Source organism: Tarenaya hassleriana, unplaced genomic scaffold (genome assembly GCF_000463585.1).
Source record: "Tarenaya hassleriana unplaced genomic scaffold, ASM46358v1 Cleome1, whole genome shotgun sequence".
NCBI classification, from domain to species: domain Eukaryota; kingdom Viridiplantae; phylum Streptophyta; class Magnoliopsida; order Brassicales; family Cleomaceae; genus Tarenaya; species Tarenaya hassleriana.
In genome coordinates, this window is record NW_010960187.1 from 4,919,604 (window position 1) to 4,946,207 (window position 26,604).

Here is a 26,604-nt window from a genome sequence, read left to right on the forward strand (position 1 = left end):
GAGGGATCGGATTGTTGTCAGAATATGTAATGGTTTGATGTTAACGAAACAACAGAGAAGTAAGTGACATATGATGTTTTGGATTACATAAAAAGCTGGTAATATGCGTTATGTTTATGAAATATTTATATTAGAATTACTCCAAGTAATTTTAGTTCACGTATTGGATTTACAAATTAAATTTTTAGTTTACGAAAATGACGATATCTATTTTTGTTATGTTTAAATTCCAATCGAAATTGAATGAAAAATCCTAAAAAAATATTGAACTTTCCAAATTTGATAAAAAAAACTAAAATTTTGATTTTATCAAATAAACATAAAACTTTTTAAATTTGTCAAAACAAAACTTAATTCTTCTACGATTTTCAAAATAAACAAATGAGATGACGTGATATAAGAAAATGCAAACATGTCAAATTATTATTTTAGTTTTTTTACGATTGTATATAGTTCATGTATTTTTTGGAATCATTTAAAGTGTTTAATATTTTTTTTTGACAATCGCATAAACGTTTATGTATTTTTTGGATCACTTAAAAAGTTAAATGTTTTTTAAATTCACTTAAAAAGTTTAATATTTATTTGACAAAAACAAAAAATCGGTGTAAACAAATGTTTTTTATTAAACATGTACTTCACCGTAAAAAATATATAAACGTATTCAACGAATATATAAAAAGAATTTTATAATAAAATAATACAATAATATCTATATTTTCAAATTTTAAAGACCTTTGTATATATATATATATTAGTTTTGTTATATTCATTTCAACGTTTTTTCATAACAAAAGAGAAAATATTTTATATTAAAATAAAAAAGAATCAACCGCGCATCGCGCGGATCTCACCTAGTTAGTTTAATGAAAGAAGTGGAGGTCAACGTGCATGGTCGAGTTCTTCGTATGAATACGCAGTTATTCAAATTCAGCAGTTGATTTGCATTTCAAAGATGACAACACTTGCCCTCCTTTTAAAAAGGGGGAAAATATCAAAGAGAATCGAAATGGCCTAAACCCATACGTCGCAAAGTTTATGTAATGACGACAAAAGTGATGAGGGAACTCCTTTGACCTAGCAATTTATCCATATTTTTCAATACATATATATATATATATGCATGTATGTATATATGTATATATTACATATATGCATGTATATCTGAATGTGGAGGAGATATAAAGAGAAGCTCAACTGCTCTCTTTAGGATCACGGTTTAAGTGATCCGAAGCCAACACACACAGCAAGGGAAAGAAGAACCGCCCAACTAAGTCACCCTCTCAACCACTCTCCATCCCTCAGCCCAAGGGGGACCGATCAATAATTATATATATATATATATATATACACACACACACACAACGTTAAGACGAGTATATTAATTAGCGCCTTCCTAATAGTGTTAATGTATACACAAATATTAGTTCATGCAAAGCATATTAATGATGTTTAGGCAACTATAAATAAATTAGCTAACAAAAAAAAGTCAATGAATACATCTATATTACATACATACGCGCGCGCGTGTGTGTGTATATATATATATATATATATATATATATAATATTTGTACGTCTTCTTGGTATATATAACTATTGACCTTTGCCCCCATTGATAAAAGCCTGGCATTGATTTAGCGGCTTCCCATTGCATTTTCCCATCTCTCCTCTGACCTCTTTGACCTTATTCCCTCCATCTCCCCATTTCTTCATTTACTCTCTCTCTCAATGGAACAGTGAAACAGAAGAGGTTCTGAGTGTTCTCATTGAATGACAGAGCCACATCTGATCCTTTGGCTTGTCCTCTGCATTTATTCATCCAACTGTACTCGATCTTGATGGTTCCACATCTCAAGAAATATATACACCCGCCAACACATATATATACACAGATATATGTATATAAGGAGGGAGAGAGAGAAGAGAAAGGGAATCCCCATGCACCGATCTGACAGCCAATCTAAGTTCTTCTCTTTCTGCTGCTGCATCAGTAACCAAACAAATGCCTTAAACTCTCCATGTTTCCAAGATTAACCAGACAAGTAAGAAGCAAAGAGACTCCACTCCATGCACTTGCATCCAAAAAGAGTCAAAACAGAGATCATGCACTTACAACGGGCTCTTCCTCTTGCCCTCTTCTTCCTCTGTTCTTCACTCTGGTCGGTTTCGGGACAAACCCATCACCCAGATGATCTTCAAGCTCTTCTCGAGGTGAAGAAATCTTTAGCTACAGACGCTGAAGGTGATGTTCTTCGACAATGGAACTCCAAGAACACCGACTTCTGTACTTGGATCGGTGTAACGTGTGGCTCTGTCTCCGACGGCGGATCGTTTCGGGTTGTCGGGTTGAATCTCTCTGGCTTGGGCTTAACCGGTTCGATTTCCCCCTGGTTCGCCCGGTTTGACAACCTAACCCACCTCGACCTGTCGTCCAACAGTCTGGTGGGTCCCATCCCACCTGCTCTCGCCAACCTCTCTTCCTTGGAGTCTTTGCTCCTCTTCTCTAATCAGCTCACCGGCGGGATACCCAGTCAACTCGGCTCGCTCATCAACCTCCGAGTCATGAAAATCGGAGACAACGAGCTTACAGGGCCCATCCCGGAGACTCTGGGGAACCTGGTGAACCTCCAGACGCTCGCCATGGCCTCGTGCAGACTCACCGGGCCCATACCGAGTCAACTCGGACAACTTGACCAGGTGGAGAGCATGATACTGCAGGACAACGAGTTGAACGGACAGATTCCGGCCGAGTTGGGAAACTGTTCGAGCCTCACCGTGTTCACCGCGGCGCAGAACCGGCTCAACGGGTCAATACCGGCGGAGCTGGGCCGACTCGACAACCTCCAGATACTGAACCTGGGAAACAACAGTCTCTCCGGAGAAATACCGAGCCAACTCGGCAAAATGAGTCAACTCGGATACCTGAACCTGATGGGGAATGAGCTTCAGGGTCTAATCCCAAAGGCTTTGGCTGATCTGGGCAATCTTCAAACCCTTGATTTGTCAGCGAATAATCTCACCGGAGGGATACCGGATGAATTCGGGAACATGGGTCAGCTTGTTAACTTGGTTCTTGCGAACAACGGTCTTTCTGGTTCTGTACCGAAGAGCCTATGTTCCAACAACACAAACTTGGAGCAACTGGTTCTGTCGGGAACCCATCTTTCCGGAGAAATTCCAGCGGAACTCAGCAAATGCCGGTCGCTGAAACAGCTTGATTTGTCGAACAATACTCTCTCGGGTTCAATCCCTGAGGAGTTGTTCGAGCTGATCGAACTGACTGATCTGTATCTCCACAACAACAGCTTGGAGGGTACGATCACGCCCTCCATATCAAACCTCACCAATCTACAGTGGCTCGTGCTTTATCACAATAACTTGGAAGGCAAGTTACCGAAGGACATCGGGGCATTGAGCAACCTGGAGGTCTTGTTCGTCTATGAGAATCGTTTTTCAGGGGAAATACCTGTTGAGATCGGGAACTGCACGAAGCTGAAGATGATCGATATGTTTGGGAATCATTTCAATGGAGAGATTCCTCCAACTATAGGAAGATTGAAGGAGCTTAATCTGCTTCACTTGAGACAGAACCAACTCGTTGGTGGCCTTCCCGTCACTTTGGGCAACTGTCACCAACTGACGATTTTGGACTTGGCAGATAACCGGCTTTCCGGCTCGATTCCTCCCTCGTTCGGGTTCTTAAAGGCGCTAGAACAGCTAATGCTTTACAATAATTCTCTTCAGGGCAATCTTCCTGGTTCACTCGCCAACCTCAAGAACCTCACCAGAATCAATCTATCTCGTAACAAGTTCAACGGGTCGATCGCTCCGTTTTGCAGTTCAAGCTCATACCTTTCGTTTGATGTCACGAACAATGAATTCGAGGGAGAAATCCCTCTCCAGCTGGGGAATTCTCCGAGCCTTGATCGCCTGAGGTTAGGGAAGAACCAATTCACAGGTAGAATCCCATGGACGTTGGGGAAAATCCGTGAGCTGTCCTTGTTGGATCTGTCGAGCAATTCTCTCTCGGGAGCCATACCGTTGGAGCTCGTCTTGTGCAAGAAGCTGACACACATCGATCTGAACAACAATTTTCTTTCGGGGCCAATGCCTCCATGGCTGGGAAAGCTTCCGCAGCTGGGAGAGATCAAGCTTTCTTCTAATCAGTTTGTCGGTTCTCTTCCCACTGAGCTTTTCAACTGTACCAGGCTGCTTGTTCTATCTCTCGACGGAAACTCTCTTAATGGGTCGATTCCAAACGAGATTGGTAACTTGGGAGCTCTCAATCTCCTCAACCTCGAAAGAAATCAGTTATCGGGTCCTCTTCCTCCAGCTATAGGCAAGCTGAGCAAACTGTATGATCTTCGGTTATCAAGAAACAGCTTAACCGGAGATATCCCAGTTGAGATCGGACAGCTTCAAAATCTTCAGAGTGTTCTCGACCTCAGCTATAACAATTTCACAGGGGAGATTCCTTCTACGATCGGGGCATTATCCAAGCTCGAATCACTTGATCTTTCGCATAATCAGCTGACAGGAGAAGTACCTGCCAACATTGGCGAAATGAGGAGTTTAAGTAACCTCAACCTCTCTTACAACAACCTCAATGGAAAACTGAAGAAACAGTTCTCGAGATGGCCTGCTGATGTCTTTGAAGGCAATGTCGGTCTCTGTGGAAGCCCTCTGAGTCACTGTAACAGAACAGGAAGCGACAACAAGCAACCTGGTCTCAGCGCCACATCCGTTGTCATAATATCGGCAATCTCCACTCTGGCTGCAATTGCTTTGATGATACTTGTAATCGCTCTCTTCTTCAAGCAGAGGCGCGATTTCTTCAAGAAAGCACGAGAATCAAACAGTACATTCTCGTCGAGCTCTTCTTCACAGGCTCAGCACAGGCCTCTCTTTCGCCCTGGAGCTGCAAAGTCAGATTTCAGGTGGGAAGATATCATGGAAGCCACGAAGAACCTTAGTGATGAGTTCATGATTGGATCAGGAGGTTCTGGAAAGATCTACAAGGCTGAGTTGGATGACGGAGAGGCAGTTGCTGTGAAGAAGATTCTCTGGAAGGATGATCTCCTCTCAAACAAGAGCTTCAGCAGAGAAGTTAAGACACTAGGGAGAATCAGACACAGGCATCTGGTTAAGCTAATTGGTTATTGCAGCAACAGAGCAGAAGGTCTAAACCTGTTGATTTACGAGTATATGGAGAATGGTAGTGTCTGGGATTGGCTTCACGCAAAGCAACCCGTGAACGGGAAGAAGAAGCAAGCTCTGGACTGGGAAGCAAGATTGAGAATTGCAGTAGGGTTGGCTCAAGGGGTAGAATACCTTCACCATGACTGCGTTCCACCCATCATTCACCGCGATATTAAATCCAGTAATCTGCTTCTGGATTCCAACATGGAACCGCATCTGGGGGATTTCGGGCTTGCCAAGATCCTTACCGAGAATTATGACACCAACACAGAATCAAATACTTGGTTTGCAGGCTCGTACGGTTACATTGCTCCAGGTACACAACAATTGCTAGAAACTCTTTCTCTCTCTTTGCCATGTTAAGCTGAGCTGATGTCTCGGAACTGTGCATTGCAGAGTACGCATACTCTTTGAAGGCGAGCGAGAAGAGCGATGTGTACAGCATGGGAATAGTGTTGATGGAGCTCGTGTGCGGGAAAATGCCCACCGATGCACCGTTTGGTGCAGATATGGACATGGTGAGATGGGTGGAGACTCGTCTCGAGACAGTGGGTCCTGGAAGAGAGGAGCTCATAGATCCAGAACTAAAGCCAGTTTTACCGTGTGAAGAAGAGATGGCTTATCAGGTGCTTGAAATCGCAATGCAGTGCACAAAGACTTCTCCTCAGGAGAGACCGTCTTCGAGACAAGCATGTGACAGCCTTCTCCATGTCTTCAACAATAGAACGGCTGGCTATGGCTACGGGAAGCTGCACCATGACAACTCTAAATGATTTTTTTTTTTTGGAAACAAGAAACTGAAAACCCTGAATCTGCGTTGTAGAGAGTGATTTTAATCTTTAATGATTGATGTGATCTTTACTTGAATCGTCAGTTGCACATACAGCAGCAATTCATATCCGTCCTGCACATTTCAAACATACACCAGCTAACGAATCGTCAGACCAAACTAGCAACTTCATTTTGTACTTTCTCAAGCAAGATGTACCAGTGAATTGGAAAACCACGTGATGCAGAGTTTCTCATTCCCAATTATTGGCAAGGTACAGACAGATTCAGATGGCGAAAACACAAATCTGTCAGTTCATAACAACAGGATAGACACCAAATCAAAAGAGATCCAACCCAATGGGTGCCGCAAAAACATGTTCTAGAAAAAGCTTCTACACAAGGTATCGCTTAAGCGGTAGTGGATGACTTCAAAGGGCTGTCTGTAGATCATGTCTGAAGGACCCCAATGGTTATTGGCTCATCAATCCCTGTCTTCATCTGCACAGAGCATAAAAGCGAAGTTGGATCATTCCAAGTTAGACTAATGAAAGGTGAACATCTGAATAAGGAACAAATACATCAATCTTCTCGGTCCAAGAAAATTAGAAAGATAATAATACACCACGAGCAACAAGACCCTCGAGAACAGGCCTTTGCAACTGTTTAAAAACAAGTAGAAAGAACATTTAGAGATTCGGTGAAAGGAAGATATGTTATAAGTTTTTCCTAATTTTTGCTTACATACAACTCCAAGGGATCAAAGCTACAACGTACTAGCCTCTGAAACCCAGAATCTCTGACATCTAGGGGTTCATCAACAAGCTAAAGGGATCATGCAATCTTGTACACGACTGTTTCAATGCAAGTTGCTAATTAGAAATAGAAAAACCTAAGAACTTGCAAAACACTGTATTCTTCTCCAGGTTTTCATGTACCGTATACTAATGACTCAAACATCACTAGAAACCAATTTCGTTTTTTTAGAAATGCATGAACCAGAAACATCTACCAGTTTTGACAAGGATAAACTACATCCACAGAGGAGAAAGCTACAAAGCCAATGTTCATATGCGTACAGCTTGAATAGCACAAAACCATCTCCCAAAATTATTACATTCCAAACTTCACAAAATGACAGAGACACTAAAACAGCAATCAAATAGACAGAGACACTAAAACAGCATCCCCTCGAATTGTTCTGGGAAACTTTAGTAAGGAGGTAACCACCTGTCTTAATATAATCTTGACTTTTACAATAGTTGCTAACTAATCCATGTTTGCTGCTACCTAGCCGCAGGGGAAATCAACTCACTTTACCAATAAGCAAGAAAATTTTCAACTGGTAATTACAAAACGGTGCTACCCTCGTGAATACACATGTACTGATGAACTAAGAAACAGCTCACAATTCACAAAATTGAAACTTGAAAGGCAAATCAAGTGCTCTGTACTCTAAATTTCAAGTTACTAAGGGACAGTTATACAGTGTCTTCGAAGAACAGTCCAATTCTAGGGATCCTTCACCCCGAAAACGAATATCAAAGGAAGAAATCCATCTCGCCAACTAACAAGTTTGAGCCTTTTTCCCTCCAATTGATCACAAACACTGTTCAGAAAACCGAATCAACGCAGAGCAAATTCGACAATAACAGAGGGGAGGAGAGAAAGATACCGAAGTATCGGCGCTCATTCGCAGCCTTGGCCTTCTCAATCATCACTTCGAGATCTTCCTTGAGCTTCGCGTCCCATTTCACGAGTTGGTTCGCGAACACAGCACCCAATCCCATCCCCAACACATGTTCCCACGGATCTGCATATTCAACACCAAAACCCATACAAATCAGACGAAACCCAGTTCCGAGAATCGCCGAATCCGACCCCGATCATCCCCGAATGAGATATATTTAGGGTTTCTTCGCATGATTCGACTTACGGCGCATATAAGGGAGCTTGCGGAGGGCATTGGAGTACATCTGGGTGCCGAGACCCAGCAGAGCTCCGACCATCGTCGCCGTCAACGGCATTATCTTCTTCGATTTCTCTCGGTTCGTTAGCCTTGATTCTGTCTACTCGGATTTCACTCTTCGTTCTGGGCCCGAACTTCACTAAGACACAGTCATCTTTAAAAAAAAAAAAAGAGCGACCTTTAAATTTTGATGAAAAATTCTGAAAACCCTAATAAAAGGATGTTCTTTTTAAAATAAGGAATCCGAAATATTAACATTTAAAAAAGGACTTGGTTAAATTAAATGTTAACAATATCTTGTAACTTTTCCAAGAAAAAAAAATCATCCAAACATCTTAGATTCTCAATGACAAATACATTTTTCAAATCTCCTATAAAATTTAAAAAACCCTGTCTAATATAGAATTTAAATACTAAAATCGATTATCTTTATAAACATTTTAACAATTTATGTGTATGTGACACTTTTAATTCTATTTAATTTTAAAATTAATATTATCATGTCATTATTAAATAAACCGTATCAATCATAAGATTTTTAAAAAAAAAATATTAAAAAGAAGAAGATGAAAATTTTACAATTTTTAAGCCTTAACTCTCGAGAACTAGAAAATATGTCAAACGTGGTTATTGTTTCTTGAATCTAACCTAAAATAAATTACCTATTTTGCAGATGAAATTCTTATTATTTAACAGGAGCAGTAAATATGAATCAATTTGGTGCAAAAAAAAAGGGGGTAAGAGCAAAGTTGGTCTTTTTTTAGATGAGATTGGATTGGAAAATTTTACCATGAAAATAATAGCATTATTATTATTGTAAGGTAATGAACCTACTAAAAACTGCTACCCATTTCTAAATTTTAAATGTATTTTCCAAACAAAAGAAAAAGAAAAAAAAAAGACAATCCATAAATTTCCATAATAGATTGGGATAATATCTTTTTTGTTGGGATAATCGCATAAAAATACCCGAACTTTTACAAAAATCTTAAATAAATACTCGAACTATAAAATTATCATATAAATACCTGAACTTTTCACAACTTTCACATAAATATCCAGATTTTAAAAATTTTTCCAAATCAAACCCTCATCCGTTAACGTCATTAAACGCAACTGCTGACTCTACAAAAAACATGTTGATTCAGCAAAAAATTGATGACTCAGCATTCAAATTAAATATCCAAATGTTCATCTACATGTATTTAAATTAATATATGCATATAAATTCATATATATATATATATATTAAAAATTAAAATTATTTATAATTAGTAAAACATATATATACATAACTACAATATATATATATCATTACTAATGCATATATATTAAAATAAAAATAATTATAATTAAATTTATATGCATACATAATATATATATTAAAATAAAAGTAATAATAACTAACATATACATATAATATATATTATGTATATATGTATATTTTGTATATATAACTAATATATATACATATAAATATTATTTTTAATATTATATATATATATATATATATATATATATATAAATTCACACAGAGATAATAGATTGGGATAATATCTTTTATTTTCCTTACCCATAGGATTTCACACCAAATCAAACTTCATAAAGAAACAATCTTTATTCAAACAACTAAATTGGAAAATAATTAGGAGATTCATCCTAGAATATAGAAAGATGGGAAGGTGATTAGATCTTCCAATTAAATCCATAATTCCTTAATTATCGTCATAAATATTAAGGTTGACTCATGTGTTTAAGGCAGCCCATTAACACAAAAATAAAATATTGTTCCAATTTTTTTTGTTTTTTGCCAAATTCCGTTAGAAATGTAAACAGACAAAAATCAGATTTTATAACTTTACTGTTATAATCACAATAAGTGTTCTTCTTATTGGATATTCAGCTTCTTAGAGTACGTAGATTATGTCCTATATCGGCTTCATAAGACATGATTTTAAACCCAGAAGATGAATTCTATGATGGTTAATTGTAATAATATGGAAACTTTTATTAATTTCCCCCGTTGATTTCGACCGTCGACTAATAAGCGGCAACTATGTTTATTCCCTTTTTCACTAAATACTCCAATTATCATATGATTTAGAATTTTTTAATCTTAATTTATTTATTTATAAGACATAAAAATATATTATACAGTGCAGGGAGACAAGTCATAGGCGACAAAGGAATCAGCTCTCTCTCTCTCTACATATGTAAATGCCATTCGTGCTCTCCCTCTCTCTCTCTCTCTCTCTCTCTCTCTCTCTCTCTCTCTCTCTCTCTCTGACAGTGTCTCTGAATACTCTGTTTTATTTCTGTTCTAACCATTTTCAGACAAAATCCCCACGACCTTACAGCTCGAGAAATCCACTAAATTTGGGGGGTAATTTCAAAAGGGTGTAATCTTATTTACCCAAACACTAATGGTGGAGAATCATGTGATCATTTTCTTGTAAGAGAAATTAGAAAAACAGGAGAACAACAAACTGTTTCATTGTTCTGTTTTTCTTTCCCCTGTTTTTATCCCTTTACCTCTTCTCTTGTATAACCATTTTCTTGTTCCTGGAACAGGGAGTTCTTCTGAAGAATGGTGATTCTTAAGATGTTCTGTTCATGTCTGCCCACGGAATGGGTCAAGGTTTAGGGAACAGGCCAAAAGAACCGAGGGAGAATCCAATAGAATACAGAGGGATTGTGTTGTTCTTGATTTTGATGGAAATGGCGTCTTCGGAGGTGGAAATGGCGCCGTCTCAGACATTCAGTTGCCTCCTCAGAGATCGTAGCCGCCACGAGAAATGCATCCGAGAAGATGACAGCAATAATGTCCGAACCGTACAGACCGTGTTCGAGAAGAATCTCAAAGTTTTTGTCAGAGATCATCTCGACAGAGAAGCTATGGAATATTCCTCCAGATCCCCTGTCTCCGATCGCAAGCAGACACGAGAATCTCAGATTCTTCAGCAGGTTTCTTCGAATTCTCTGTCGCCATCCCCTTCTGTTTCGATTTCGAAGCAGTTCTGCGATCCGGGTCAACCCGAGAACCCGTCAAGAAACGAAGTCTTGGGCGCTTCTTCCCTGGTTCAGATATGGGAGGCAAGATTGCAGCATCCGAATTCAGGCCAAAGTCAAGCCCTGACCGATAGCAGGACGACGTCCGGATTGAGCCAAACCGAGAATTCTAATTCTTGTTCTGAATCTCTCAATGAGGAAATCGTTGACGAATCCGACGGAATTCAACTGCTTGACGAAGGAAACAATAGGGCAGAATCGGATTCCGGTTCACAATCTGAAAAAAACTGGGTTTCGGATTTGGGAGAGAAGGAGAGGGAAAGGGTCAGAGTCCTCGATATTATCCGGAAACTGAGCATCGAATCTGAGACAAACAACGACAATGGCTCGTTGGCCAACAATGACAGCGTAGGGACAAGCAATAAAGAGGTGCAGACAATGGAACAGAGAAGCTTTCCGCAGGTTGCTTGCGGTCCAAGGATCAGAGGGCGACAAGCTTATGAAGACTTGTTGATGTACATAGTGCGTGACCGGCAGAAAGAGCTCGCATGGCTCCTCGACCGAAACGCCGTTTCAAAGTTCACGTTTCGTGGCCGCCTTCAGGTAATTCAACGATTCCAAACTACTCGGTTTCGTGTAGAAGAAAATGAAACTAGAAGCTAAGATTGCAACTGTTGCTCTGTTTTTTTCTTCTCTTCAGACAATGCTCAAGATCAGGTGTTTGGAAAGGTGCCTTGCGATTCAAGACAGACATCGATCTAAATCAGCGGCACCTGACGTAACCCGATCCCAACGAGGGCTCGTCTTGGTAAATCTGAGGTATTGAACTTCTAAATTTCGGTACCGGGGTTTTCGTAATTCTGGTTCTAAGTTGCTGAAATACTTTGATGAAACAAAAAAATAATGCAGAGACAAATTCAAGACAGAGCCTGAGAACAGTAGGGTAGCCAATGTGGTCGAAGCAAGAAGCCCATCTGGTTCGGTCTCCTCCTCTAGGATGAATGAAGGAGGAGGCCATTATACAGAAGCTTCTACTTCTAGATTCAAAGTATGTTCGGCCGAGGAAACTGAAGAGAAAAACGTATTACCCGAAACAACCGGTAAGAGCAATTCATGGGAAAGATCCAAGAAAGCTGAGAACAGTCGTGTGGATTCCAGAAGTTCATCGAGTTCGGTCTCAGCCCGGGTGAATGAAGGCAGTGGCCATCATCCGGAAGGTTCAAGCGTGAAGGAAAGTCGCCTTCCTCTGCAGGAAACTGCAGAGAAGAATGTTTTGCAGGAAAAAACGAATTCGCAGGAGAGACGAGAGGCAAATTTCGGCGTACCAGAAGTCGTCAAGAAAGCGGTCTTGACCGAAACTGCAGAAACTAAAACATCGCCGAAGAAAACTGCAGAGAAGAAAATCATTCAGCAGAAAACTAAGGAAGAGAAGAGGGGGCCTCAAGAAAAATCAGAGGAAAACGACTCGATGAGAATCTTTTCGGAGAAGGTGAATCTGTGGAGCTCCAAGGAGAAAACCAGTAGCCGAAAAACACCGGAGAGGACGGAGGGCGAAGCTATTCCTCAGATAGTTGAGAAGAAAGCTATATTTCAGGAGGTTGAAAGAAGAATCGTCAATGTGGAAACTGCAGAAAGAAACATTGCTTCAAAAGAAATCGTTGAAAACATCACTCTTCGGGAAGCTAAGCAGTGTAACTCGGTTGAGAACGGAAGAACGGAGAGAGGGGAAGCAAATTCTGCAGAAGCTAAGTCCCGGGAGAGTGGGAATAGGAAGAATCCTCAAGAAGATGCAGAAACGCCATGTTTGCATAAGCCGGTTGAGGAAGAAGAAACTACCATACACATCTGCAGAGAGCGAACTATCGGGACAAACTGCTCGCAAGACGGTAAAAACGGCATGGAAGAGGGTGAGGATAAGAAAAACGAGAAGAATGAATGCACGGAAAATGGGGAAAATCAAGAATCGTCGACGGAAACCTGCCTGCCCCTTGAATCCATGGAATCTGTAAATAGTTGGGATGAAAGTGGAACTGCGGAAGATGATGAAGAAGTCGATGATCATGAGGAGGAACAATACGCGGATTATGATTCGTACAATGTATATAGTACTTACGATTGGATTAATGAGATATCGCGTCCTCGGAGTTACTGGGAAGATCTACGGAAGCAGTGGTACCTCGAGGTCCTAAACACTGATTCGCCGAAAGAAGATATCCGCAGGCTCATCGAGAGGTTTGTATGATCAAAATCCTTCCAAATCTTCGCGAGATTTCTTTCTTCCCCCTTCCTTTTCGGATTTGACGTTGTAATTCTTTATTAGTGTTGCCATTGCGCAGACGAACAGTTTCCGACTTTCTCTCGAGCGATTTGCGGGAAAAGATCGACAGACTGATGATTTCCCGGGCGCAGCAGCAAACATTAGATTTAGACAGAAACCCAAGGGAAGAAGAACTTACAGAGCGGTGGACTATTCCACGCTCGGAAATCTACCAAGATAACAGAGAAGAGAAGCAAGAAGAAAGTGTAACGGAGCAAGAACATGACAAGACGACAATTCAAGAAGCTGCAAGTGACAGTTTCAGCCAATCGTCGGCTCGGAGTACGATGATGTTGTGGAGTTTCGGAGAACAAGAAGTAGGCGACGATCAAGATCCCGTCTCGTCCCCTTCTCTTCCCGCACCTTCGCCGTCTCACCGGTCCCAACTCTCGTCTTTCCTTCCAAGCCATGGCAGTTCCCCTGTATGTTGCCCTGTTTTCTCTGCTTGCTCTTGCTCTGTCGAGTCAGTGAGGTTACGTGTCGGTGAAGTAACGTATCGGTGCTTGTTTACATTCTGTCAGGAAATGCAGATGATCAGTGATCTCAAGAGCCAGATGGATCAACTTCAACGGGAGATGATCGAGTTACGAAGCTCGATCAAATCCTGCATCGATATGCAGCTTCTTTTCCAGAAATCCGTCAAGAAAGATTCTTGTTCTGGTGAGTTATCTCACAAAATTTTCCGGTTTTTTCCTTCGTTCGAACGAATCAAAACCCGCAAACAAAGAACGGAATCATCAATCGCGTAAATATGCAGACGCAGATCAGCGAGGAGACGCGACTAGTCCGCTGAAACGCAAGTGCAGCGTCTGCTACGAGATGCCTGTGGACTCGCTCTTGTACAGGTAAAACTCACTCTGTACATTTGGTTTTGAAACTCGCGGAAAACGCAAACGTGACGTGGTTTGATCGCTGGCGTTTTGCAGGTGCGGGCATATGTGCACATGTCTGAAATGCGCGCATGAACTGCAGTGGAACAGCAGGAAATGCCCGATTTGTATGGCTCCGATCGTCGATGTCGTACGGGCATTCCTTTGATCCGTAGTTAGTTTCACTTGTACATTATTAATTCGGCTTTTGACTCGTTTCACAAAATACAATAATTAATACGCCTTTTTTTCATGCATGCACCTGAAAAATTGGAACTTTTTTTTTAAATATATTATTTTGTATATAATACATTGTACGGATAGTTTTTCAGTCGAATTGACTCCCATCTGGAATCATATTCTAAATCGAGCATCCCTCAATTTTTAAAATAAAAAACTTTATTATTGGCTCGAAGCATAATAGTTCCAGCAATTTTATTTCCCTTTTATCTTGGAAAATTATATATTCTTGTTTATAAACAAATTAGCTTAATGTAAATCAAAATCGTGGAAAATGATGTATCGGAAAATGGGGAGGTCCCTCGTCTATGAATATATATAACGCCTAGAGATATGTTTAGGCTTGTCCAAAATCAATTGGACATATCTCTTGAAGAGTTTCTGTCGTCCCAAATCCCACTATCTATTTTTTCTTCATTATATAAAATTTATGAACTATGGTCCATTATTTCTTATATATAATATATATATGAACCACGATTGTGACCATTAATTTGATACCTTGAGACTGAGATGTTGGAAGTATCGCAATAATTTTGTTAACTCTAATCAACTTGCATTGAAGAGCAGCAATTTGTTTGATATCCGAATCAATCCGAATATCACATGATTATAGTTAAATCAAATTGATTATAGTTTCCTATAAATCGAATCCAAACCGAATTAAATCGAGTATAAATTAATTAAAAAATAAGTATATCATCTGTACAACCAAACCAAATGCGAATCGAATTCAATACAGATTGGTTATAGTTTTGTTAAATTCAAATTAATCGAACCTAAATATAATTTTAGAAATCAGTTGTCTTTATTTTAATATTTTCCTAGCTTTCTTAAATGTCACTAATATAACCTATATAAACTATAAATCCTATTACAGTTGTTAAACCATGTATTTACTTAATTATTTCTATTAATTTAGTTGAAATTTTTTATATAATCATCACACATGATTATTCAACAATACTCCCTCCTTTCATAATAATCGAACGTTTTAGATAATTATTTTTGCTTCTAAATATATTCATACACGAGGGACCCTATATATATATAGTTATTTAGAAATGGATGTAGTTATTATTTAGCATATATAAGTCTTTAGAAGACGGGATCCTATATGTAAAAAGACATTTATTAAATAGTTTCCTGTTATAAATATTTTTGTCTCCCGTTGTATTCTAGCTTTCTGTCATACATACATACATACATACATACATACATACATACATACATACATACATACATACATACATACATACATACATACATACATACATACATGCATGCATGCATGCATACAGACATGTGTGCGTGTGTTAGGTATAGAGTAAATAATAATAGTGTAAAAGGAGAGGAGACAAAAACGAAGTACAAAGATAAGGGCGGAGGAAGAGGTGAGTTTCGGCCTCATCCACATTCCAAGCCACGCACATGAAAATGTTGCTCCGAATCTTTCTCCAAAATAGAAAGTCCATCACAATCATATATTATATGATTATTTGCACCGAAAAATTTCCGTTGCTGCGTACTGAAGTTGTTGGCCTCATAAAAGATAAAATGTAAATTTAAAAAAAACGCTTAAAAACGTACGTAAAATATTGTATACGTACGTATAATTAGTATTCATCCAAAGCCAATGAATGGAATCTCATGAGTGTGGTCATTGCAATAATGATGAAGCCTATACATACATGCATACACACACAGAGAGACATGAGCAGATGCAAAACGGAGTGATGAAAATTCTTTTACACGTTTTGTTCATAAACACATGGCATGTTCCCTCCTCGTGATTCCTTTAAAAGAAACACATCCATCTTTTCCAATTTCTATCCCTTTCTTTCTTTTCCACTCGATATCTAAATTTTGTCCTTTTTTTTTCTTGTTTCATTGCACCGGTCCAATATAACATATTATTATTATTATTATTATTATTATTTATATAGATATAGATAACCATCTCGTAAATAATTATAATCCCTCACGCTTTTTCGAATATGAACCAATTGGAAAGAGCTATTACTATTAGGAAACAAAACAGGAAATTGTTGCATGATGTATATGGACGGTGTTACTGGCTTGAAAGATGTTGGGCCACGTGGCCTATCACATCATATGTTATGCCGAATTTATTATTCCCATTTTCCTATCTTTGAACATTTTTTTTAGCCAACTCTTTGTATTGTGTTTGCAAACAATCTTGAGATACATATGATATGATTCCACGCATTTAAATTCTCTCATAAATAGTTTAATGTGGCAATACAAAATAATTTCCTTATATATATATATTTGTGTTGTGTGATTATCGACCTTTTTTTTTTTTGTTTGTTTGCAAAGAATCAAATGAAAGAGGAATTGACGTTTGAAGGGACTTTTTGTTGTTCGGTTGCCATCCTACAATTCTGACGGTCGATTGCATTATTGCATGTTTTTATGTTCCATAAGCTTGGATTACAGACAAAGCTTTAGGCTCCTCTTTATATTAGATGTCGATATTTACAGTTTTTATTTTTAGTTTACGTTTTTTGGTTTTTGAAAATTATATTTATTTGATTTTCATATTATTAGTTTTATACTGAATTATTTTTAATTAAAAATATTAATGTTAGAAATTTGAAAGTTTTAGTTGTTTTTATATTGGATCCGTAATAACTTCTAGTTCGATTAATAAAAAAATATATATCTAATATATTTTTAGATCAATTTCCATCAAAAAGAGTAATTAACTAATTAATTAAGGTCGGAGATCGCTATTTATTAGCTTTAGTTATGTGACTTTTGGGACATGTGCGCTGTCTCAACTCGCAGTTTGCAAGCTGCCATTTTAGATTTGACAAAAATAAAAATAAAAATAACTAAAAATTGACCGTCTTTAGGGATAAGTTCAAGAATGTCACACACATCTTGTGAAAATAAAGATATGTTTCTACCAAATAATTTAAGTATCTAGAGTTACATATAATATTGAATCCATTTTTAAAATATATATATATATATATATAGATGATTCACATTAAAGCAAACTACCCAATAAAAGCATGAAAATGATATTAGTGAACATAATATATAGGACTTTGGTTATGTTCAAGGACTATTAACATTCAACATGTTCGATTTCTTTCTTTTTTTATCCCATCAAATACTAACATAATAATGAAATTACCAAATATATTTCATCATTATGCAAATCAAATATATTTTATTTTATAACCTAATAGTTGTAGCTTAGGTTACAAAAGTCGATGAGAGATTCCACGGAATGTAGAAGCCGGTCCATGGGTATACACAGCTTGGAGATGGGACCAATTTCATATTCGGTGTTTTCAATACTCTCTGTAACAATTAATTTTCATCCGATGTTTTTATACTATGGTGTCCTATTTTATTTTTAGCAAACTAAATCAAAACATGAGAATGTATTAAAGCACAAGTATAATTATTTCAGAATATATATAGCTGCATATTATATATATATAATGTTTATATTTTTTTTTTCCAAAGAGCCATGTATTGATTTAAATGAAATGGAAGGTAATAAAGAAACAAGGATGGTAAGAGAGGGAGGGGAGATTGGGATAAAATGTAAAGCTGGACCTTATAAATGATGGGTCTCTCTCAAAAAAGTTTGGCACTTGCAATTTTTAGCAGTAAAGGCAAAAGCAATAAGTAAGGACCCCTCTTTTTTTTCATTTGCCACCACACCACTTCTTCCTCCCACCATTTTCCATTACATACATACATACATACATACATACATACATACATACATACATACATACATACATACATACGTGTGTAATTTTCATGAGAGAAAAAGGTTAAGATGATGCCTTAAGATAAGATAGAGAGATAGAGATGAAGAAGGTGTGTCATTGTCCTCTAGTGGCCCAAAAAGCAATTCCCCAAGGGATAGGCTGTTGCATTGCAAGACATATCCCCACCCCTCATGATCCCATGTTCTCCTCAAAAACCCTAAACCCCAAAAAAAAAACCTCACATAAATTGCCTCTAATTAAATCTCATTTTTATGTGTATATGAATTATAAAATGATTAGCCATCCACTTGCAATAATTTCTCCCCTACCCCACAAATTCATCACTTTTTCCCACATATAAAACCCCCCCTTCCTTGTATTTGCTCCTCACAAATCTAAACACAACACAACACAAACAATGTGTTCCTCCAAATCAAAGCCTCGCTCAGACATGACCCAAGACACCATTGCCCAGATCAACGGCCGTCCTGTCCTCCAACCGAAATCGAACCAAGTCCCGACCTTGGACCGACGCAACTCCCTTAAGAAATCCCCCCAACCAAAACTAACTACGAGACCCACAAGGCCTGTTTCTCTCATTTCGCCCCCTATCTCCCCAAAACCGAAATCCCCGAGGCAACCAGTGGTTAAGACAGGCAAAGATGTGGTTTCTTGCAAGGATTTGAGCTCGAGCTCTGACAAGGTTAATGTCAGACTCGTGCCGAAGCCTAAACCAGTTGCGAAGACGTTGAAGATGCCCACCGCTGATCTGTTGATTGTTCAGAAGCCCGGAAGTATAGCGGCTGCAAGAAGAGAAGAGGTCGCCATGAAACAAGAAGAGAGAAAGAAGAAAATCGCGCATTACGGGAGAGCAAAATCGAATAAGAAGAAGAGCATCGAGGTCGTCGATAATCAGGATGCCATTGAACAGGAGAAGAAGAGATGCAGTTTCATCACTCCCAATTCAGGTGTGCAAACTACTTCTCTGTGTCTTGCTTGAGGAGCAAGTAACCCAGTAAAGCATTTCTCTCTATTTTCCATGTACACAAGTTAACCCTAGTGATCGATGTTTACAGACCCCATATACGTTGCCTACCATGACGAAGAATGGGGAGTCCCTACTCATGATGACAAGTACGTCTTCTAATTGTATTTGTAAATTTACCTTAAAAAAAAACATTTTCGAAATCGAAGCTAAGTAATGTGTTCCGAAATCACATTTCAGTCTACTGTTCGAACTGCTGGTGTTAACCGGAGCTCAAGTTGGATCCGATTGGACTTCGGTATTGAAGAAAAGAAACACTTTTAGGTGAGAATCCGAAGAACCCAGATACGAAATTTCAATCTTTTTGTGTAAAGTTTGTAACTTTTCGGAAGAAGATCGATCGAAACTGAGAATTTGGTGGAAATCTTCGTTACTGCAGGGAGGCATTCTCAGGTTTTGATGCAGAACTGGTCGCAGAGTTCAACGACAAGAAGATACGATCAATCACCACTGACTATGGCATTGATCTTGGCCAAGTCCTTGCAGCAGTTGACAACTCCAAACAAATTCTCAAGGTCCGTACATAAATAAAAAGAATCCCACGAAAATCCAATTGTAATTCATTTATAATGGGCTGTAATCAACCGGATTATATACGTTTCATATGCAGGTGAAGAGAGAGTTCGGGTCATTCAACAAATACTTGTGGGGATTCGTGAAATACAAACCCATCATCACACAGTACACGTCGCGTCAAAAGATCCCGGTGAAGACATCGAAGTCGGAGAGTGTAAGCAAAGACATGGTCCGTCGAGGGTTCAGATTCGTCGGACCGGCCGTGATACACTCGTTCATGCAAGCCGCCGGCATGACCAACGACCACTTGGTTACATGTCCGAGACATCTCCAGTGTACGGCACTCGCCGCCCAGCCACCGGTCGCAGCCGTGGCCCCAGCTCTCTAGAAACCAAGACGAGAACAACAACATATATATATATATATGTGTGTGTGTGTATTGGTTGTTTTGTTATGTAATGTGGTAATAATGTAGAACCGTATACTAAATTAGAGTTCCTAACTTTTAGGTATCGGATATGTGTACAAAAGCTATCTTCTTGTGATTTGCAATTTGTTTTTATGTATTTTTTTTAATAAATGTATTTTTTTTTTTTGGAGTGATGGGTTGTGACTTGTGAGGAATCAAGCACATCGGGGGGAGACAGGGCATGTGCAAACGTTGGGTCCAAGCATCATGCGTTGATTTCAATATATGCACACTTTATTATTTATTCTCTTTTAGTTGTGGAAAAAAGATGAATAGCATCACCACACACACACAAAAAAAAAGATGATTTTTTTTTGAATTTGATGCGGACTATAAATATTGTTATAAAATGTCATCGCAATACGTATAATACAAATCATATGTAATAAGAACTTATAGAACTATATGCAAATATTGGAATCATCATAACATTTTTCGATACGAGTCCAAAGAATCATGATAACGAATGATTAAGTATATTCGCATCATTATTTCGATAGAAAAAGGTGAATGTATCGAATAAAGAAAAAAAATTAAAATCATCATATGCTTGGAAAACGGATATCGCTAAGTCCCGATATTTTTTTGTCGTGAAATAAAAATTAATTTTAGTGTTTCTAAATTTCTAATATACTCGTTACAATAATAAATATATAATATGATTTAGGGGCGTCTCAAATGCATAATATAATTTCAATATGACATTCGATAAAGGAAGGAAAGGATGAGACGAAGATGGAGGCCCGTTAGTGGAGAAGTAAGGCCTTCAAGGTGGTTATGGTTTCGGCCCATTATTTATGTCGGGTCACTAGGCCTGCCTCTTTTTAAATATATATAGTTTATCAATATAAAAATAAAATTAGCGTTTTGTTTATTTATTTATTTAATAGATATTAAACCCTCGAGTCATATTTTTTTCCGATTTTGTATTGCACTCTTCTTATTCTTTTTCTATTTTCACATTTAATTTTGTAAATTAATTAAATATTAAATAATAAATAATAAGAGAGAGAGAGGGAAATGGAAACGCTGGGGGAGAATGATGTGGGGGAGGTGGGCGAAGTGCCACGTGGAGGACAAATGTTAAAAGCGTTATTTAACGAATAATCTTTTCCGGGCGCGTGGGCCCCAACGCCTCCTCTTCGGTAAAAACAGAGAGTTTTTCTTTTTGGTTCGTATAACTGTTTATACGACCGTATAATTCCAAAATTGTTGGCTGAAGAATGAAATTATTGGGACTATATATAAGTTAGGGTGAGGTAAATTCCCAAATTTGTAATTGAAATGGACCCCGGACATGCAAATCATTTACGAATTACAACCATAGTTGCCAGTTAAGAAATATTTCCGTATAATAAAGATACAAAACATTATAAGGTGCAATTACAGAGAGACGGAATCTGTCCGTCTTCTTCTTCCCTTTCCCCATCTCCCCCTTTCTTCCTTCTTCTCTCTCTCTTACTTCTCTGCGCGTCTTCTTCATAATGGGGAAAGAGACGGATCCAAACCCTAAAGACAAGAAGCTCCTATTCCGTCTCATTTGGAACTTCTCCGCCGAGCTCAAGGTCACTTTCATGGCTTTGGTCGTTCTCTTCGCCTTTGCCACTCTCCTCCCTTTCTTCCCTTCCTCTTTCTCCTTCTCCGCCTCCGATCTCCGCTTTTGCATCTCCCGCATCGTCGCCGCGACTCCCGTCAATACTACCGCCGGAGATTCCTCTCCTCCGCCCCAGGTGACGGAGCCGGACCGGGTGATAAGTAACGGCGTTATCAAACGGTCCTTCACCGGCGTCGGCTGGGCTGCGTATAACTTCGTCTCCATGGGCGCTTACAGAGGCGGCGTTAACAGCTTCGCCGTTATCGGCCTCTCGTCGAAGCCGCTCCATGTCTATGGCCATCCCTCCTACAGCTGCGAGTGGGTCCCTAGCGACCCGACCCGGGAGCGGATTCGGGCCGACTGGTACAAGATCCTACCCGATTGGGGCTATGGTCGCGTTTACACTGTTGTCGTCGTCAACTGCACTTTCCCGTTAATCTCCGCCGTTAACGGCGATAACTCTGGCGGGACTCTCCTCCTCCACGCGACCACCGGAGATGCCGATCGGAACGTCACCGACACGATCCCTGTATTGTCGGAGAAGCCAAACGCCGTCGATTTCGAGCTCTACAACTCCACGCTCCATCGTCCCAAGTACGATTACCTCTACTGCGGCTCGTCCCTGTACGGAAACCTCAGCCCGCAGCGCGTGAGGGAGTGGATCGCGTACCACGCTCGTCTATTCGGCGAGAGGTCTCACTTCGTGTTCCACGACGCAGGTGGGGTCCACGAGGAGGTGTTGGAGGTGCTGCGGCCGTGGATGGAGCTCGGGCGCGTGACGGTGCACGACATTAGGGACCAGGAACGGTTCGATGGGTATTACCATAACCAGTTCATGGTGGTGAATGATTGCTTGCACAGGTACAGGTTCATGACGAAATGGATGTTCTTCTTCGACGTGGATGAGTTCATCTACGTACCGCCTAAGAACACTATCGCGTCGGTGATGGAATCCATGGAGAAATATTCTCAGTTCACCATCGAGCAGATGCCTATGAGCAGCGAGCTCTGTTTCTCCGGCGACGGTCCGGCGAAAACTTACAGGTACTTGAATGGGTTAGTTATCTGATCGAATTCCGGGTGTTTTCAAATTTTTCTCTGATTAGTTCCAGATTACGTCAGAATTCCTCGTTCAATTGATGAATCTACATTGTTGGGTCGATCAGTTTTGAGGATTAGATTTGGGAAGGGGCTATAGTGGAAAATAACTCTAATGGGCAAAAAAAGAACAAGAAATCATGGTTAGATTGTCTGGTTCTGGGGGCTTGTCGGTCCAATCATTGAACCTCTTACCGACCATTCACGTGTACAGTTTACTTAGCTTGGAATACGTAAAAATCGGATTCATCGTATACTCTCGACATGAACAGAGTCTTGCACATTCCGTATTTGTCCTGTCCCCACATCAAAGTTTCGAACTTTTTTTATCCAAATGACATTCTAATTACAGTACAGTCATAACATGTGTCAAGAATTGATCTGGAACCGTGGCTGTCTGTCTCAGGAAATGGGGAATCGAGAAACTGGCGTACAGGGACGTGAAGAAGGTCCACCGACGGGACAGGAAGTACGCTGTCCAACCGCGGAGCGTGTACGCGACGGGCGTCCACATGTCGCAGAATCTGGAGGGGAAAACGACCCACAAAGTCGAGGGGAAGATCCGATACTTCCATTACCACGGCTCCATCTCGCAGCTAATAAAGAAACAAGGATGGTAAGAGAGGGAGGGGAGATTGGGATAAAATACCCTTCGGGACGTGGGCCTGACCGTGAGGACGTTCGAGCTGAGGACGATCGGGGACCGGCTACTTCGGACACGGCAATGAGAATGTAATGTGAAAGTTGAATCTCTCACTGGTTTTTTTAGCGGATAGGCGGAGGGGACGACAACATGTTATGCTCTTTGCAATAATTTTTCTTTTTTGTTTGTATGGATTCTTTTGATGTATACGATATGGGGGTTCTTATACGTACAGCTCATACTCTGTCGTATGTAAGCGTCTTTATGGGCTTATTTATTTATTTATTATTTATTGGGAGATTGATTTGATTCTTTAATAATAATGATGGAGATTAATTATATTCTGTCGGTTTAATCAAAGTCGACGATTGAGGGGCGGACTAAGCGGTAAAGTTATGCCCTTGCTTAGAGTTAGATCCATTTTTTATTTAAAAATCAATTATATATATTTTTTAAATTAAATTAATAGATTGGGATGCGTGATATATATTTTTTCAATAAAAGTAAAACTCTAAATTATCGAAAAACAAAATCTAAAACAAATGAAATCTAGTAAAAAAATCGAGTAATATATATTTTTTTGAAACTAAAAAAAAAACTATTCAACTTTACCCTCCTCCCTTATCTTTTCACCTTAGTTTTATACTCATTCTCTCTCCCTTTTATTCTTTGATCTTTTTATGTACATGCTTTTTTCTTTTTTTGATTTGGAATTAATCACAATGCCTAATATTGTAATTTCAATCATCACATTGAGTCTGTTGCCTCATCTCAAATGTAAGAAAATAATCGTATCAATAATGTACATAATAAATATATTAAAAAATCGGTTTTGGGTTTGTACGAAAATGTGATAGTTGTTATATTTGTAAAAGAAATAATCGGATGAATTAAATGATTTAATACAGACGACAAAAAGTGGGGACAGCGATTAATTAAGAAAAAAAGGACACATGTTTCGTGGAGGTCAAAGTGGTCGCTGCACCACCCAAGTGTTCGACCTTCATTCGATTTTTTTTTTCTCTGATAATTATTTATTTTATTTATGTGGCTGTTTAATCGCGACGAAAATGACGTCGGTGAGTTTTGTATGTTGGAGGGCAATTGGATTATGATTCACCCGGTAACTTAGGCGAGAAGGCACACTTGGAAGAAACACATTCTCGGCAAGAAAATAAATCACCGACACCATCAGCTCACAAATCAGGAAATCCTCAAACGTAATTGCTATGTTTCCATTTACCAAGCCTCACATATTTCCTTGCCATGTATAGAATTGTATAGCCGTTTTACTTTTTCTGTTTATATATTCTGCACAAAAATATGTAATAAAATATACAAGAGAGCATGTTCTTTTCGCAAACTCTTCGTCAACCCTAAACTACTCTTCGATCTGTTCATCTCTTGTTGTGTTTTTGACAAATTCCAAACATCAAAATCATATAAATCTATATTGTAGACCCTTTTTGTTAAATGATTTTGAAAATGTTTAAACCGTTTTTTTTTTCTTTCTAAAATGTCAAATTCAAAATAAATAACTTGTTTTAATTTATACAGACTGTATAATTCGAATCGCAAATGTGCTTTAAATATAGTTATTGTTTAAGCCATTAATCCGAACCGGTTTGTCAATATTATATACCAAATGAACCCAAATTCCGGATGTAAAGTAATAGGAAAACTAAATAACTGAAATTATATATTTTATAGATATATGTATAGATATTTATTACTAAAATTTTTCGGGTTCATAATCGCGTCTTCTATCAAAATGGCATAAGGGCATTATGTCCCACGACCGTATATAAGTAATGTCGACGTGTATTATCGGCTACGTGTAGAGAAATTGGTGTACCATTGATATGAAATTTTTTTTTATAATAGAGGACTCCTCACTACTACCTTTCGGGCGTGCTGACTATGTAAATCTCCGCCCCGAAAGTAGCCTTTGTATATAGATCATATAAATTTAAAAATTACTTTCCTCCCCACCAGTCAAGAATCGAACCCTCAAATTCAAGGTGGAGTTACCTCCTACCCCAAACTTAACCACTCGCCCACGATCTGTTGGGTCGGTTGATATGGAATTAGTTAACGTTGAACTTAAGGGAACATTTAATAGATTCGTCGAGATTGCGTGATTTCGCATGAGGATACTGTTTTTATTTATTTACAAGAAAATGCAATAATATCATGAGAGTTTTTATTTTTATTTTATTTCCGAAAGAATCGTGAGTTCTGGGATTTTCATTGAGTTAACTGAAGGCTCGCTAGTTCTTTTTTTTTTTAACCCATTAAATAAAAAAATCAACAAGAAAGGATTATTACTATGAGGGTAATATCGTAAATACATTTATTTACAATACTAATGTACTCGTATTGTATTGAATTAGGGGTGGACATTAGTTTCGGTTATTTATAAACCGAACCTAAATAAAATGTAATTATAATCGAAAAAATTTTGATATAAAAATTAGATAATTATAATTATTATTATTTTGTAATGTAGTTATAATTATTTTATGATTAAAAAATCGGGTTCGAACAAAATGCGAACCAAGTCAATATAACCGAAAATTTGTAAGCTTTTTTTTAAAAAAATAAAAAATAAAAAACTGAATCCCAACCCAAATCGAATTGGACCCATCTGAAAAATCAAAATACCCACACAATAGGATATATGAGAACAAAAACATTTTCGTATCGAATATAATATATATACAGAAAACATAATCACAAAGGCACTTTTCACTTCCCTCTCGTGCATGTATATATCTATTTCTTTGGTGTACATAATGTTTTTTTCTCATGGTAATTGCTACAAATCGTAAAAAAAAAAAAAAAAAGGCTAATTCGTTATCAAGACTTTTGTCTTCAAACGGTTTGAGCTTCCATGAAAATGCTTAAATCCTGGGAGGCTTGTATCAACCGAGGCGTGATCGACGTCGGAGACGCCGGGTAAGACACCGGCGACGATGTCGAGAACCTAACGTGACGCGGTGATTCGGTCGACCTCCTCGATTTCGAACCGGACGTTTTCAGTACCCCTTTGATCTCCTTCTCCAGCGGTTCCTTGTCAAACACGAAAGCCGCCGAAACCGGCTCCCC

The 26,604-nt window shown here is 38.7% G+C and overlaps 6 protein-coding genes across 6 annotated transcripts in view; 4 read left to right on the top strand and 2 right to left on the bottom strand.

Annotated features, from left to right (window-relative positions):
* Nucleotides 1-1,633: 1,633 nt before the first annotated feature.
* Nucleotides 1,634-6,068, top strand: LOC104811897 (LRR receptor-like serine/threonine-protein kinase GSO1). The gene is made up of 2 exons (XM_010538755.2): nt 1,634-5,517; nt 5,598-6,068. The coding sequence occupies exons 1-2, from the start codon at nt 2,070-2,072 to the stop codon at nt 5,972-5,974; spliced, it is 3,825 nt and encodes a 1,274-aa protein (XP_010537057.1). The 5' UTR covers nt 1,634-2,069; the 3' UTR covers nt 5,975-6,068.
* A 124-nt stretch (nt 6,069-6,192) lies between these two features.
* On the bottom strand, nt 6,193-8,097 carry LOC104811905. The gene is made up of 3 exons (XM_010538769.1): nt 7,906-8,097; nt 7,645-7,782; nt 6,193-6,470 (listed from the first exon to the last, which is right to left on the bottom strand). The coding sequence occupies exons 1-3, from the start codon at nt 7,994-7,996 to the stop codon at nt 6,454-6,456; spliced, it is 246 nt and encodes an 81-aa protein (XP_010537071.1). The 5' UTR covers nt 7,997-8,097; the 3' UTR covers nt 6,193-6,453.
* A 2,343-nt stretch (nt 8,098-10,440) lies between these two features.
* On the top strand, nt 10,441-14,491 carry LOC104811913. The gene is made up of 7 exons (XM_010538781.1): nt 10,441-11,550; nt 11,648-11,766; nt 11,857-13,179; nt 13,284-13,686; nt 13,786-13,924; nt 14,022-14,109; nt 14,191-14,491. The coding sequence occupies exons 1-7, from the start codon at nt 10,552-10,554 to the stop codon at nt 14,300-14,302; spliced, it is 3,183 nt and encodes a 1,060-aa protein (XP_010537083.1). The 5' UTR covers nt 10,441-10,551; the 3' UTR covers nt 14,303-14,491.
* A 4,019-nt stretch (nt 14,492-18,510) lies between these two features.
* On the top strand, nt 18,511-20,316 carry LOC104811922 (probable GMP synthase [glutamine-hydrolyzing]). Its single transcript, XM_010538794.2, has 5 exons — nt 18,511-19,099; nt 19,208-19,265; nt 19,357-19,440; nt 19,556-19,691; nt 19,787-20,316. Exons 1-5 carry the CDS (start codon nt 18,550-18,552, stop codon nt 20,078-20,080), a joined length of 1,122 nt encoding a protein of 373 aa, XP_010537096.1. The 5' UTR covers nt 18,511-18,549; the 3' UTR covers nt 20,081-20,316.
* A 1,226-nt stretch (nt 20,317-21,542) lies between these two features.
* On the top strand, nt 21,543-23,473 carry LOC104824814 (galactan beta-1,4-galactosyltransferase GALS3-like). The gene is made up of 2 exons (XM_019202682.1): nt 21,543-22,799; nt 23,260-23,473. Exons 1-2 carry the CDS (start codon nt 21,646-21,648, stop codon nt 23,471-23,473), a joined length of 1,368 nt encoding a protein of 455 aa, XP_019058227.1. The 5' UTR covers nt 21,543-21,645.
* A 2,742-nt stretch (nt 23,474-26,215) lies between these two features.
* Nucleotides 26,216-26,604, bottom strand: part of LOC104811927 — a 1,739-nt gene continuing 1,350 nt past the window's right edge. Inside the window, exon 2 of the mRNA XM_010538808.2 lies at nt 26,216-26,585. Coding sequence (XP_010537110.1) covers nt 26,371-26,585 — 215 coding nt within the window. The 3' untranslated portion in view covers nt 26,216-26,370. The remainder of the gene's footprint in view (nt 26,586-26,604) is intronic.